At 41.0% G+C, this 16485-nt stretch overlaps 1 protein-coding gene across 5 annotated transcripts in view; it reads right to left on the bottom strand.

The window, feature by feature from the left end:
• Positions 1-16485, bottom strand: part of DNAH9 (dynein axonemal heavy chain 9) — a 393611-nt gene that overhangs the window by 267916 nt on the left and 109210 nt on the right. For all 5 annotated transcript variants that reach the window (XM_037028297.1, XM_037028295.1, XM_037028294.1 and 2 more), the window contains exons 23-26: positions 13486-13638; positions 12096-12221; positions 9582-9821; positions 9113-9273 (exon numbers count right to left, since the gene is read on the bottom strand). In XM_037028297.1, the coding sequence (XP_036884192.1) occupies positions 9113-9273; positions 9582-9821; positions 12096-12221; positions 13486-13638 (680 nt within the window). The remainder of the gene's footprint in view (positions 1-9112; positions 9274-9581; positions 9822-12095; positions 12222-13485; positions 13639-16485) is intronic.

The raw sequence follows: 16485 nt of genomic DNA on the forward strand, positions 1-16485 counted from the left end.
TCAAGGAGGTAAAAGACCTGTATACAGAAAACTGCACAACACTGAAGAAAGAAATTAAGGAAGACACAAACAAATGGAAACATACATCGTGTTCATGGATCAGAAGTATTAACATCATCAAAATGTCCATACTACCCAAAGCAATTTACTGATTCAATGCAATACCTATTAAAGTACCAATGGCATATTTTACAGACATGGAACAAACACTTCAAAAATTTATATGGAATCATAAAAGACCCCGAATAGCAGCTGCAATTTTGAGAAAGAAGAACAAAGTAGGAGGGATCACAATACCTGATATCAAACTATACTACAAAGCCACTGTAATCAAAACAGCCTGGTACTCTCATAAAAACAGGCACATAGACCAATGGAATAGAACAGAGAGCCCAGAAATAAACCGAACTCTCTACAGTCAATTAATATTTGACAAAGGGGGCAGTAACATAAAATGGAGTAAAGATAGCCTCTTCAACAAATGGTGTTGGGAGAACTGGACAGCTATGTGCAAAAAAATGAAACTCGAGGAACAACTTATACCATACACCAAAATAAATGCAAGGTGAATAAAAGGCTTAATATAAGCTGTGACACCATTAAAGTCCTAGAGGAGAACATAGAAAGGAAAATCTCAGATATTTCACATAGCAACATTTTTACTGATATATCCCCTACAGCAAGGGACATAAAGGAAAGAATAAACATATAGGATCTCATCAAAATTAAAAGCTTCGCATGGATAAAGAAAATAGTATTAAAATAAAAACAGCCAACTGTATGGGAAAACATATTTGCCAATGATACGTCTGACAAGGGTTTAATCTCCAAAATATACAAAGAACTTAGAACGACTCCACTCTAAGAAGACCAGCAACCCAATTAAAAAATAGGAAAAGGACTTGAACAGATACTTCTCCAAGGAGGACATACAGAGGATCCAGAGACACATGAAAAGATGCTCAATATCATTATCTACCAGAGAGATGCAAATTAAAATCACAATGAGATACCACTTAACACCAGTCAGAATGGCTATCATAAACAAAGAAACAAACAACAAGTGCTGGAGAGGTTGTGGGGAAAAGGGGACCCTAGTTCACTGTTGGTGGGATTGCAGACTGGTACAACCACTATGGAAAACAGTATGGAATTTTCTAAGAAAACTAAAAATGAACATGCCTTTTGATCCTGCAATTCCACTGCTAGGAGTATATCCTAAGAACCCCGAAACACCAATCCAAAAGAACCTATGCACCCCACTGTTCATAGCAGCACAATTTACAATAGCCAAGTGCTGGAAGCAACCTATGTGCCCATCAGTAAATGAATGGATCAAAAAACTATGGTACATTTACACAACGAAATTCTATGCAGCAGAAAGAAAGAAGGAGCTTCTACCCTTTGCTACAGCATGGATGGAACTGTAAAGCATTATTCTGAGTGAAATAATCCAGGTGTTGAAAGACAAATACCATATGATCTCACCTTTAACAGGAAGCTAAACAACAAAACAAACAAGCAAGCAAAATATAACCAAAGGCACTGAAATAGAGAACAGGCTGACAGGGACCCGAAGGGAGAGAGGAGGGAATTTCAGGGGGAAAGGGGAGGGATTTACAGGAATGAGTATGGAGGATACATGGATAAAAACTAACAGGAGCAGAAATGCGAGGGAGATGGGGACCACTGAGGGGTTGTGCTGGGATGGAAGTAAAAGACAGAAAACTGTACTTGAACAATAATTTTAAAAAAAGAAAATGAAAAGATAACCAACAAACTTGGACAAAATATTTACAAATATATACACAATAGAATACATGCAAACATATATGCTAAGAAAATATCAAAGAATTCTTACAACTCAATAAGAAGACAGACAAATTTAACAATAGGCAAAATATATGATGAGAGTATGACAAAGAAGATATACTAATGGTGAATAAGCACATGAATGGATACTCAATATCCCTATTAGGGAAGTGCAAGTTAAAACTCAAATGAGATACTACTTCACATTCAGTAGAATAGCTAAAATAAACCAGACAGACAATAAGAATATTGTTAAGGGTGTGAAGAAACAGGAACTCTCTTACATTGCTGGTGGGGATGTAAAATGATCTAGACACTTTAGAAAATAGTTCAACAGTTTCTTACAAAGTTAACCATAAAACTGCCATTCCATGCAGCAATTCCCCCACTAGGTATCCACCCATGAGAAATAAAAACATATATCCTCAGAAAGATACATGAATTTCACAGTAGCATTATTTATAATAGCCCCAAACTGGAATAGCCTAAGACTCCAGGGTGTCCAACCCATTACCCATGGGCCGCATCCAGCTCAGGATGGCTGTGAATGCAGTCGAACACAAACTCATCAATTTACTTAAAACATTATGAGATTTTTTGTGGTTACATGTTGCAATGTATTTAATGTTTGGCCCAAGACAACTCTTCTTTTTCCAGTAGGCCCAGAAATGCCTAAAGGTTGGATGACCCAGGCCTGTGTTCATAAGCTGGTGACTCGATAGACAAAGTGTGGCATATCTCTGAAACAGAGTATTGTTCAGAAATGAAAAGGAATGAACAACTGACACATGCTCTATCACAGATGAACCCCCAACACATTGTACAAAATGAAAGAAGCCAGACACAAGGGATCACATGTTATATGGTTCCATTTATAAGACATGTTCAGGATAGGCAAATCTATAGAGAACAGAAAATATAGTAGTGGTTGCCTGGAGCTGTGTTGGGAGCAAGGATTAACTGTGAACAGGCATGAGAGGTGTTACTGGGGGGGATGGAAATGTTGTGAAATTGATTCATGGTGGTTACACCACTTGATAAAGTGGTGTAACTTTACCGAGGCCGCAATGATTAAAAATCATTGAGTTGTACACTTGGAATGGATGAAATTTTTGATATGTAAAATAACCCTCTATAAAGTTGCTCAGAAATATATGTATATATAAACAATCTTAATTAGTAACAAAAATTTTCAAAGCCCTAAATATAAGAATAAAAAATACTCAAAACCTATATAAAGATACTTACAAATTTTTCTGATAAACACAACTGAAGATATTAATTAGCAGAAACAAGTCACATTTTATAAAGATGGCTATTCTTTCAATAGTAACTGGAAGGTAAGTTTCACTAATTAAAACTCTAATCATTTATATTTTGTAACTTGGTAAAATAATTGAAGGTCATTTGAAAGAGGAAATAAAAAAGATACACAAAAAATAGGTAATGATGATAGATGACGTAGAACTTTACTATAAAAATATTACAATTCATGCCTTGACCAGTGTGGCTCAGTGGGTTGGGCATTGTTCCACAAAGTGAAAGGTCACTGGTTCAATTCCTGGTCAGGTCACATGCCTCAGTCACAGGTTTAGTGTCCAGTTGGGCACATACAAGAGGCAAATGATTAAGGTTTCTCACATTGATGTTTCTGTCCCTCTCCTCCTCCCTTCCCCTCTCTCTATAAATAAATAAGTGCAGTCTTTTAAAAATATATTATAATTCATGGTAAGTTATATGCCTTAGGCAATATGGTTTATGGGTAAATTAACATACTGATGAAACAGAACAGATACTTTGAGGTAGTTTGTTAGACTCAGAACTTTGAATATGGTAGAAGAAACATCACAAACCAAAGAGGTAAAGGACACATTACTCATTTAAAAAATGTTGGGCCCACTGGTACTCAAAAACTAATTTAAAAAAATCAAATTATATGCTCCCTGAGACAGTTTTGGTGGGTTTTCCTTGACTGAAATTCCACACGTTGGAAAGTCATCTCTCCTCCACACTGGGGATTCTGATGGGGCTGTCAATAAAAGTATTTCCCACCTTCCCTGGGGGAGGCACAAGGCTCAGGTTGGACAAAATACTGATTTCATTGGTCAGTGACTAGCTTAGAGGTGAGCACATGATCCAAACAGAGCCAATCAGAGTCCCTTTAAGAAATCCGATGTACAGTGCTGGGAAAGAGAGGATCTGAATCAGAAGTCATAAAGGTGTAGGCAAGGAGAAAATCTTTCTAACCACATGAAGAAAATCTACAGGAGGAAGAAGTCAGGACTCAGGAAAAAGCAAAGGCAGATCTGAGAGTTCAAACCCTGGTGTTTCCCTGTTGAGACCAGGAGCAGGTTTCATGGCAGCAAGCAGGACGCATTTCCCAGGCATGTGAGTTAAAAGGCTTCTTTCTGTTCAAATTAATTTGAGCTTGATTTCTATCACTTACATCTGAAAATTTTTGATTAAAACACTCACCTTACCCAACAATAAAAAGGTTTACCAAAGAATTTAAAAAGGTTAAAGAAAAAAGTAAAATAAAATAAAGTACCATAAAATAAGGTGATTATTAAACTGATCTTGAAATGGACAGGGACTTTAAGTATAAAAGTACTAAAATGGCCAATGACAGTGACAAATAATTCACACAAGAGGAAAATATAATAGCCAATAAATACATAAGAATGGTCAGGTCTGTGAGTAATCAAGGGCATCTAAATTAAAATCAGATACCATTTTGACATAAAATTAATAATATTTTAACAATAATACTTACTGCTGATGAGGATATTGTGAGATGAACACTCTCATAAACTGCTAGCAAGAGTGAGATAATTTTTTTCAAGAATAATTTGAAAGTGTGTGTCATCTAATTATCCTGCTTTCTTGGAGTCTTTCATGGGGAAATAATAAAAAATATAGCAAACATTTTATTATAAGACAGAGTGTAATGACAGCTTTACTTTAATAGTAAAGTTTAAATACAATTAAATATTTCATTATATGTAACAAAAATGATGAGATATTTATAAATAGAAGATAATTCAGCTACTAGAATGTTTTAGAAGAATATTTAGAGAATAAGCTCACAACATAATGTTATATAAAAAAGCAATCTGTGATAATTTATATATAGCCTGTGATTGCAATCTCAATTTTTCAAAATCTACATGTAGAAGTAAACAGAGCACATATTAACAATGATTATCTCTAGATGACTTATTTTCTTTGTCTACAGATGACTAAGTTTCAATAAAAATATCAGATAAAACTTTTTTTTAAAGTGTAAGATATTTGTTAGTTGTGCCCTTTTCAGCAAATCACCTTCAAACGCTCTTCTATCAATTACACCTCCCCTACCTGCAGTAGTTCCTGAGAAATTAGGAGGTACTCAAAATGGATAAGTGGCTGATTGAAATGTTACTTAACACAGCGCAGGGCTGGAGGGGGCGTGTGTGTGAAGGTGAAGGAAGGGAGAGACCATGCAAAGGTGAAGCAACAACTTAGGAGAACTGCTTTGTTCAGCCTGAAAAAGCATTTCCATCTAGTTCTTCAACTTAGCATTGTGCCAAAGTCCTGCAACAATGGCTGAGCTGTTGTACCCACTTATATATTCCAGTCCCATCCAGGCAGTGGGACACTCCAAAGAAATAGGCATAATCAGTCGGATGCACTGTAATGCGGGTGTGCTTTTAATAAATGTGCAAAGGTTGTATGGCTCAATTGTCCATTTGGTTAATTTCTCTGGCAAGAGAGAATTAAATGTACTTAAGCTATGCACGGGCAAAAGCTGAATGCTTTTTAAAATGTGATTTTCTGTGGTAAGGCCAATTTTTTTCTGTGCAAAACGTTTCTTGAGATAATAATGGAAGTCAATGAGAAAATGGAATTTGCCACATAAATATTCACAACACTGTACTTTGTCAGAAAGCATCTAATGTGCGAAACAAGGTCAAAGTCTATATAGTATGCACCATTATTTACAGCAAACCTTCCTTTCAAGTCCTTATTATTTCATAGCAGAGGTGATAAGTGCCGATTTTAGAAATAATTCATTGTCAAAGCCTCACCCTTTCCCTCTATAGGGCATTTAGTTTTAGCGTGCTAGAGACTTGTAAGTGCAAAAGAGGTAATTATCTTCTTTAACTCCTTGGCAGGTGTGAAGCCCCAGGGAAAAGTCATGTACTTTTTATCACTGGGAATGACGATGCCTGCTAAGTCATGGAAAGGAGGGAACTCCAAAGTCTCAGAAACCATCTCACTGCATTCAGTCAAGGAGTATTTCTTAAATGCTATTAGTTGCCAGACACGGTGCTGATCCTGGGTGTAGAGCAGTGGGCAAATCAAAGTCAATGTTATCATAGAACATATACTCTAGAGTGAAAGACAGACATTCATTAAATTGCTCAAGTGTAGAATAGCTTCATTATTCTGTTCCAAGTCATATAAATTCCTAAACTGTTAGATTATATTCCTGAGCAGGCAAAAATGTCACTGAAAAAGAGAATGCCGCACCAGACTTGCTCCCTGTGGAGGGTAGGTGTCTTGCTGAGGATCACCATAAAGATGAAAAAACATGAGAGGGCCCACTCCGAATAAAGCTGGCAGTGGGAAAACTTTTCCTTCAAGCCTCACTGAATGATTCCCTCCTGCTGATGGGGCCCAAGTCAAGCCCAAGTCAAACCTTGAGGATACCAAGAGCCCCAGAGCTGCTGCTGCTACAGAGGAATCTGTGCTCCTGGGCACAGACTAGTCTGCCTTGGACCCTAAGGTGGGGCAGGGAGGAGGGGCGGTCCCCAGCTAAGAGCAGAAGACAGAGAAATATCCCTCCTCACATGACCTTCTGGCCCTGTCACCTTCTTTCAGGAGCCAAGGCATAGACAGGTCCTGCATAGATCCCTCTTCTGAGTCAGCCTTCCCTCCTTGATTCTGTCTGTTCTCAGTCTTCAACATTCAACCACCATTCATTTATTTGACAGATATTAATTCAACATCTTCTAGGTATTGGGGACATAGAAACAAACAAAACACACAAAGGTCTCTGATGACAGAGTTTACATTCCAGAAGGGAGTGCAGCCAGTGAGCAAGCAAGGGCATCTCAGAATGTGAGGAAAAGCTAGCAGAATGGTAGGTGGAGGTGATTGCTGTGTGTGCATGTGTGTGTTTGTGTACGAGGGGGGAGGGACTGTCTTTTACAGACAGTGGTCATGGAAGGTCTCCTCAGAACTAAGCATAGATCTAAATGGTGAGAGGGTAACAGTGGAACAGAGAGCTTGGAGGACATTCCAGGCAGTGGGAACAGCTCATGCAAAAGGCTCGAGGTTGGAATAAACTTAAACGGATCAGGAATAGAAGGGAGGTTGCTGTGGCTGGAGCGGGTGATAGGAATTACTAGGTCCCATGAGGAATTCAGACTTCAGTCTCAATGCACAGGGGAGTGATAACAGACAGTGATGTGACCTCTACAGGGTTCCCCACAAAAGAGTAAATGGGGTGTGGTTTGGGTGGGACTCTGGGTGGGACTCTGGGTGGGATCTTACTAGAATATGTAGAAAAATTAACTTAAAAAGTGAAGAGCATGGAGGGAGAAAAACCGTGAGGTCCTACTGTTTGGATGATGTTTGGATTTCCCACTACTCTGGATTTCCCACATCTTAGTCACTGCATGAGCACAGTGATTACAATTTAACTAAACATTATTTGGAACTACACCTGAGAATTTAACCAGAATACATGCAATTATGACACTTAAAATAGGCAGAGAGAAAAGTAAAAGATGACACAGATTCTATTTGGCCATTTTATCCTTCAAAACTTCTGACAATATCTTCATTACCTACAAGTCACTTATTCAGGGTGACCAGTCATTCAGACATACAATTCTTTGGAGAAGAGATTTGATGTTCAATGGAATTGTAGGTGGAAAGGGCACTTGCTCTTAGCAGAATTTACAGAAATCTCAGCAAAATTAAAGTATCATTTCTCACATGGGCCATGACTTTATTCTATTCCCCTGTCCTTTCTCTCCTTTGCCATGTTCTGCTGTTGAATAAATCTTCATAAAATACAGTTTTCATCATTTTACTCTGATGAAAATTTTTCAATAGTTTATTACTATTTACTCGATTAAAAATGTATTCTTCCACTTTATAGTCTGACTCTTACCCTTTTCCCAAGCCTTATGAGCAACTATCAAGAGTCTGCTTTCTCTTCCAGGAACATGTCTATAGTTTTCCCATTTCCATGACTTTGTCCACAAAATTTTATGTTCTAGAATGCTTATTAGCAGTTCTTTACCTTTGGGGGATCCCAGACCACTTGAACAATTGTGGAGTGCTATAGATCCTCTCAACAGAAAAAGTGGGACACACAGATTTCTGTACAATTTTGTGATACCCTAATAGCTGTTCTACAACATACTGAAATCCAATTGAAATCCTACACATCCTTCAAGGTCCAGATCTGATAACAGCTCGTCCTGAAGCTACCAGTCCTCTTCTTCCTGTGGTGGGTGAGACCCTTTGTGCTCAGATGGCTTCTGCTGGCTTGGAAAGTCACTGGCTTGGAAATATGTAGCACATGGCTTTCAGACCATTTGATACTAAGACCTTGCATGTTTCCCCTTGTGCTATTTAAATTGTTATCTACATATGTCTTATTTCCCTCACTAGAATTGGAATTTAAGGGCGAGAAATGTTTTAGTCATTTCCAGTCACTAACTCAGTGTCTGGTGTGAATTCACTCATAAATGAATTAATATGAATCGCATAGAGTATTGTTCCCTAAAAGACTGTAAGCTCCTGATTGTAGGAAGTACATTGCTTTTATCTTCATATTCCCAAAGTGAAAGGTACTGAATAAATGTGTCAATTAGTTGGTAAGAAAATTGTAATAAGGATCACTGGCTGGAGCACTTATATACACTAAGCTTCTTATAAGCATTGCTGTTTTTTTTTTATCCATTCAAAACTCAGGTGAGGTGTGTCTCTGCCTCCATTTCACAGGTGAGGAAACCAAAAATAAAGTCAAGTTTTTCATGGCTGAACAGCTGGCATGCATTAGAACTGGTGTTAGAATGTGGATGTGTATGACTGCTTAGTAATGCCTCAAAAAGTCACAGCTCATTGATTTGCTCTGTGGTTTGTTCTTTCAGTTTTATTTTACATCTCTTGTGCTAAGTCAAGCCCTCCCCCTGTAACTCTGTGAGCAAATACTCAGTGACAGTGGCCTTGGTCCTGGATGGTCACTAGATGACCTGAGCCAGACAGCAGCTTTCTGTCAATAGCTGATGCCGGCACTCACCTGTCTGTCAGAGGTGTGATTACAAGGCGAGGTGTATTTCCCAGGTACTCGTAGGAATACAAAAATTGGGCATCACAGATGTTGGCAAAGCAGTGTTTGGCCTCATCATCCCAACGATGCCGCAGCTGGGACAGCCAGAGAAAGGCCTGGGCGTTGTCTACCTAAAGACAGAGTGGCAGAGCAGGTAGGTAAAACAGTGTTCTGCAGGTAGCAGGTGGCTACCTAGCTCCATGACACACAGGGTTCTGAATGACTTGGGCATTGCCTCCCAGTTAAGAGTATAGTACACAGTGCCTTCCTCAGCCCAGAAAGCACAAGCTGCTGGGATTGCACTGTTTTTAAAAAGTTGGAGCAGGCACCATGACCCTTTTCCGGCTCTCTGGCCAGTTTTGACCATATATGAGCTTCTTCCTAACCCCAATATCTGTGTGACCACAAAGAGGGACACTCCTGAGTTGTTGGGACTCACCTTCTGAGCAATCATCTTGGCCACCACATCCCGGGCATGCACATCGATGGTGCATATGGTCATGATCTTCTGCCGGTCCCCCTTGGAGAGTGGGCCAATCAGCATGCTGATGAGGGTTTTGAGCTGGGCCACCTGCTTCTTGTGATAGTCTTTCATGGCACTCTCGTAGCCTTCTTCCAGCCTGGCGAAGGCCATGCCCACCTCTGTGGTCCACCAGATCTGAGTGCAGGTCAGGGCCACCTGGGGCACCAAGAGTCACTTAGGAAAGCTATTACCAGGACTGTCTCCAAAGCCAGTTCACTCACCACACTGCAAGGACTCAGAACGGAATGGTGAGGGGGAATTGTGCTGTTGTCCTGCCCTCTCCCAGCAGCATGGATTAAGTCAGTCACCCGCCTATAAGTCCTTAGAGCTGGGACATGGTGACAGCACAGTGGGAAAAGTACTTTCTGCTCTTGAACAATGTAACATTTGGTTGAGAACAACAAAAGACTTCCTCTGATCAATGTCAGTGGCTTCTAAGAAATTGCTACACTGACCATTCCATTTTGCAGCATCTTCCTTGAGCTTGGGGGGATAACAATATGTTGATTGAACATCTCAACTGCATTCAGTCTTTACTCTGTTATTCTGGAACCTCATGTGGTCTGAGTATTCTTGTTTAGTGAGCTACTGCTGGTCATTTGTGGCATATTTTTTCTTGTCCTTAATATTTTCACTACATTTTTTTTATTCTTTAAAACCTATAACATTGAAAGGCCTACTCTTGAAGGTCAAGGTGAATTATACCAAAATTCAATGTGGCAGTATGATTTGCATTTTTTAGAAATTCAAAGTAAATTAATGGAAAAAGCAATCCAAAGAGTATTTCTTCTATTTATTCAGAAACATATGAAAAAATGCATAAGTTTGGTTATTTGTGGTGAATTTAGATCCATTGATCACCTATTGGGCCATTTGGTCTGAGAGACACTGCTCCAGACAATACCTGTTACAATAGTAGGAGACAACCAATTTTCTTGCCTCAAAATTCTGATTCAGGTAAACAAAGGATCCTGATGGGAATTGTTCCCTTTGTGAAATAGCAGATCCTGCTACAGTCAAAGGTACCATTCCCTAGGTCATCTATTCTTGCCTTTGGATTTAGACATACTGGGTTTTGTTAAAGTTCTTCCTGCACTGGGATCTTCATGGGATGTGAATATGATGTGCCAACTGTACTGTGGAAGAATACCGCTCCCTTCATGCTGTGCTGATTTATCTCTCTTCTTACTAATTGCCATCAACACTTTCCCAACTTTTTCTCACTTTTCAACCTCCTGCAATGTGGCCTCTTCCCTACCACTTCACTGAAATGGTCTTGCCAAGTTCATGGACATTCCTCAGCCTCTTTATTTTGCTTGATCTCTTAGAAGGGCATGGCATAATTAACTTCTCACCTGCTATCAGCAGTTTCTATTTTGGTTTCCACAATACTGTTTCTGGGCTTTCCTCCTATCTAAAAAGGTACCATTTCTCATTTTGTTTCACTGCCTCCTCCTTGCCTACTCAGCCTCTGAGGGTTTGTCAAGGGTTTGTTCTACACTCTCATCCCAGTCTACATATCTTCCAAGAGCAACCTTACCTACTCCTGTAACTGCAATTAGCATCAAACATCTGCAACCCCCAAATATACCACTAGTACTATGCCACCAACAGGCGAAAGGAGGAGGGGTATATTGCAGCCAGAGTAATTTTTGAACATTCAGATTGGTTTTCCCCTCTTATTGCATTCTTGAGGACACTCTAACAGATTCAGACATGTCTTAGGATCAAGTCAAGACTCCCTAACATGTTTTATAAGAATTGGCTTCTAGTTTCCTCTCCAGAATCCACATCTGATGACTTTTGTTGCCCCCACCCATTACTTTAGCTTCAGCCACACTCAGTTCCTCTCAACTTCTTAAACACATTGTGCTCTCCCTTGCTGCTGAGGCTTTGTCCATGCTTTTCTTCACACGTGGTTGTTTTTTCCTTCTATCATTAACTTGTAAACTATTTCAAATCTCAATTTAAATATCATATCCTCAGAGAGGTGGTCCCTATACCCACTATCTAGCCATGTGTCCCCAGAGTATCCTGAGCCTCCTTTATTATCACACTGGTGTAAGGAACACCAGTCTGTAAAGTTCAGCAGGGCAGGTTTATTGTCTTGTTCACTTCTGTTGTCTCCTGTACTCAGCAGAGAACTTGGCACAAAGTAGTCAGGGTCAGTGGGTTGAACTGGTTAATACATTTTCTCCCTACTATAGCCAATGAGGGTGAAAATAAACAATGCTTCATTTCCAAAGGTTTTGGTTGAATTAAGTCATGGCTGACAATTCTCTTACTCCCTCTTGCTGATGCCTTGCAAACCCACTTCTCCTGACTGTGAAGCAAGTAGTGAGTTTGATGTCTGGTAACCCTGAGGGTTGAATAGGGTCCCTGAGAAAGCCTGGTGAAGGATGGGGGCTGCGAAGGTCCTGGATAGAATACCTGAGCTGGGTAGTCAAAGAGCCATTGCTCCCTTGGCTTTTCTTCATAGGCAGTCACACCTTCTGTCATCTCATACCTTATGGTAGCCTTCATATGGACAAGCACATGGTTCAACCATATTTCTACCTAGAAAAAGAACTCCTGATTAGACCCTGGGTTCCTAAGAAGATATGATCTGCAATACATGCTTTCTTCTACTCAGCCTGAGGGAGAGAATAAAGTGGAGCCCAGGCCTGATGTACAGCCCCAAGGGCAGCCAGAGGCACAGGAGACATTTCATTTGTATAACCCAGGAAAGTGATAGATGAGAACCAGGCTCAATTACCAACAGGTAGATGCATCATTTGGAATACACAGGACTGAGCAGCAGGTTAAGGGGATTGGGCAGTGGTGGTAAGGGGGCTATCATCCAGAGTTCATAAAAAAATCCTCATTTGGGGAGAGGTAGGTATAAGTAAGTCAGTGGATTCTCATGACCTTGTCCATGCTGAGAATGGACATGTAAGCCAGGATTATGTTCTCCAACTACATGCTCTCTAGGTCTATAGAAAGAACATAGTCTGAACCAAACCCTGGGTTCCTCTCATGAAACTGAGAATATCTGATTCTTTTCAGTACTAGAATTGCTTTCCAAGATACATGTGGATGAAGGTGGAACTTTACAAAGGATATTTTCTCCTGGTGTTGCATTGGACTAGATGAGAACCCCCAGGAACAATGCTTTGTTGGATCATTGAGGATACTGTACAAAGAAGGCCTTATATCTTAGTGATAGTGGTGAAGAATGGGAAGAATTTTAAGGAGAGAGTTGTCTATGTTTTGTGTTTGTTGAATTATATACAGAAGATTTGGATGGAGTGGTTCTTGGAAACATATGGTAGTTGGCTCAGGGGGTAGGGCTCACCAAGGGGCAGGGCTGTGAAAAGAAATGACTCTGTGGGGGAGATGCGTACAGAGAAGTGACATCTCAGAGAAATGGTTGACTTTAAAGGGTGTTTTCTCCCGGAGAAGATGTTCCTGAATCCCCTGTGGGGTGCTCCAGGGCTGCCATGTTAAGTCTCCCGACACTGCTAATCACTTAAACTCCTTCTCTCATCGACTCGGGGAATTGTTTGTGTGCATTTGATTCCTCTCTGCACAGGCCCTTGGTTGAGGAAGACATATGAATACTGACACATGTCCTTCCCAGAGAGAAGGAAGCAGGCACTAGAAGCTGCTCCAAAGTCAGATCAAGTCAATGGGAGCTGGGAGACCCAGGGCACAGATAGCAGTTCTGGCCCAGGGTCAAAAAGGCCACCCTGAGGGCTGATGCTGACTCTCTGAGTGCAGACTCCCTGAATGAAGATACTTGAGAGAGAAAGGCATAGGAGGAAAAAGGACTCCATATTACCTGGCCACTGCAGTCACAGGGCTTGCTGAAGGCCACATACTCATTTTCCTTGCTGTACATGCCAAGACTTATCTTGGTTGGTTTCTCACTGGTATCTAGATGGAACTGCATCTTCGCCATATTGTCAAAGAGTTTGGAAAGATGGCGTTGAACCTGTGAAGGGAAACCATGCCAAAGAATTGGTGAGTGTGTGCAGGAGTAAGTATTAGTATGGTTAGAGGTCTAGCATGTGATGGCTGTTAGAGTGTTGGGTACCAAACATTTGAAGAAAGCTTGTGGGAATAATGGTGATGTGAGGATAGGAACCTACTAAATTGGGTAGAAGTGGCCAAAAGAACATAAGGCTAGTGGGAAGTATACATTAGCTACAAATTGATGAAGCCATCAAAGTTTGGTTAATCTCTGCATGATCTACTACAGATGGGAACAGATTAGAGAAGGAAATATGATTAATTCATAAACCCTCTCTCTAAGAAAATATTTCTGTGCAGCATGACATAGGCCCAGCCTAGTCTGCAGAACAATGCTAACTGGCCATAATCTGGAGCCTGTAGAAGAAGTCACCCACTTGCTGGAAGTGCTTTGGTGTAGCAGACCAACATCTGCAGGGTCCAAAGCAGGGCAGGCATGCTCATTCCAAGCAGAAAGCCTGGTTGTGCCAGACTTCTCCTTAGCATGTATCTCATGATACAAAGGTCCTTCACAAGGATGCCTGGGGCATATTCTCCAGAAGGGATGTTAGAAAGAGCCACACTGTGGTCCTGCGCTGAGGGAAATAGCAGGCTAAAGATGAAACAATAAACAGCAAACTGTTCTCTGATAGAGATTTTTGAAGGGTAATGTCCTTCAGGCTGCTGGTACCCTGAGTATAGTTTTAAATTTACAATACCCAGCTCTCTAGTGTATGAGATGAGATGAAAACTAAAACTTCCAAGTATTTAGGTAAACTGAAGGGTTTCAAGATCACAGTGACTTAGGATAAATATCTTGATGGGATGAACCTTTCTTAATCCAAGAATAAATAACAGATTAAACAAGCAAACAAACAAATAACATGGGACCTATGAAATTAACTTCCAACTTAAAAGGAGAAAACAGAACTCAAAATATAGAGGTTAAGGTTGTATGCATATGTGTGTGCATGTGTAAAGATTTAATGAAGGAGAGGAAGATGGTGGCGGAGGAGGACAAAGGATTTCACTTCCCTCCCTGCGCCAGAGAAAGACCAGGCTGATCTGCAGAGGAGCGCAGCGGATGCCCAACAGGAACCCAGCATATAAGAAGGCAGGACTCCAGAGAGTGTAGCGGACACTGAATGACCAGAGGTTGAGGAGAGGAGCTGTCCACAGATTAACAAGATACGAGGGAACAGCACAGAGGCTGCAGGCCCTCCACCGGGGTGCGCCAAGGCTCTGGCCAGGCCGCCCCAGTCTCTGAGAGCTGAGGGCAGGCAACAACAACCTTGGGAGAGAACTAGTTACGGGCACCCTCGCTATCTGGCAGGGTGCAGATTGGAAAACACCAGGAGAGATCGGTTTGCCTGTAGAGGCAGAGAGAGGAGAGGGCATTCGGAAGCAAACCAGAGAGCTCTGATAACCTGTGGAGTCAGGCTGTGGTTGTTGGCCTATGAGAACTGAGAGTCACCCGTGCATTCCCTGTGGCGCAGGATCTGAGCCAGCTCTGGAACAGTCTCAGGGACTCTCTGGCTGCTGGCAGGGCCCCTGGAAGAGAGCCAGGCGAGCTCCCTCCCTACTCAGCTGGCGCAGACTGGGAAGCACTGGGAGTGAGGCCGTGGCTGTCGGCTTGGGGAACAGAGAGTTGCCCATGCATTCCCTGTGGCGCGAGGCCTATGTTAGCTCTCAGCTTGGGGAACGGAGAGTTGCCCGGGCGTTCCCTGTAGCACGGGGCAAGCGGAGAACACCAAGATACCTGCAGGAGACTGCACCACTGAATTTCACAGGTATTCTACCACAGAAGTTCACACCAAAGAGCCAGGGAATCACAACAGATCAATTTAAGAAGCTGAGGCCAAGAAGAGTATCACAAAAAATGGGAAGACAAAGAAACAATCCCCAAATGAAAGAAAAGGAGGAAGTCCCACAAAGAATGTTAGATGAAATAGAGGCAAGTCAACTATCAGATATTGAGTTCAAAGCACTGGTTAGAACTCAGGAAATTCAAAGAGCTTACCACGAGCTACCAGAAATTACAGGGGAGCTACAATGAACTCTCTGCAAACTATATCAACATGAAAAAGGAAATAGAAACCATCAGCAAAGGCCAAGAGGAAATGAAGAATACAATTTATGAACTGAAGAACACAGTAGAAGGTATAAAGAGTAGAATCGATGAGGTGGAAGACTGCATAAGTGAGATTGAAGACAAGGTAGAAAGAATCTCCCAGACGGACCAAGTAAAGGAAAAGAGAATCAAAAAGAATGAGGAGAATTTAAGAGAAATGCAAGACAACATGAAACGTAATAATATTCGAATAATAGGAATACCAGAAGGAGAGGAAGAGGAACAAGGGATAGAAAACCTACTTGAAAGAGTACTATCGGAAAATTTACCTAAGTTGAGGAGAGAGAAAGTTACACGAATCCAGGGTTCCAAGAGAGTCCCAATCAGGTGGAACTCAAAGAGGCCTAGTGCAAGACATATCATCATTAAAATGGCAAACTCCAAGACAAAGAGAGAATCTTAAATGCAGCAAGGGAGAAAAAGGAAGCAACATACAAGGGGGCCGAAATGAGGTTGGTTACTGACTTCTCAATGGAAATATTTCAAGCAAGAAGAGAATGGCAAGAAATATTCCAAGTAATGAGAAACAGAGGCCTACAACCAAGGCTACTTTATCCAACAAGGCTCTCAATCAAGATAGAAGACCAAATAAAGAGCTTCCAAGACAAAAGAAATCTAAAAGAATACACCTCCACCAAACCAGCTCCACAAGAATTACTAAAAGGGCTGCTTTATGAAAAGGACGAAAAAGAGAGACGG

Source organism: Sturnira hondurensis, unplaced genomic scaffold (assembly GCF_014824575.4).
Source record: "Sturnira hondurensis isolate 20B ecotype Veracruz unplaced genomic scaffold, ASM1482457v3 Scaffold0019835, whole genome shotgun sequence".
NCBI classification, from domain to species: domain Eukaryota; kingdom Metazoa; phylum Chordata; class Mammalia; order Chiroptera; family Phyllostomidae; genus Sturnira; species Sturnira hondurensis.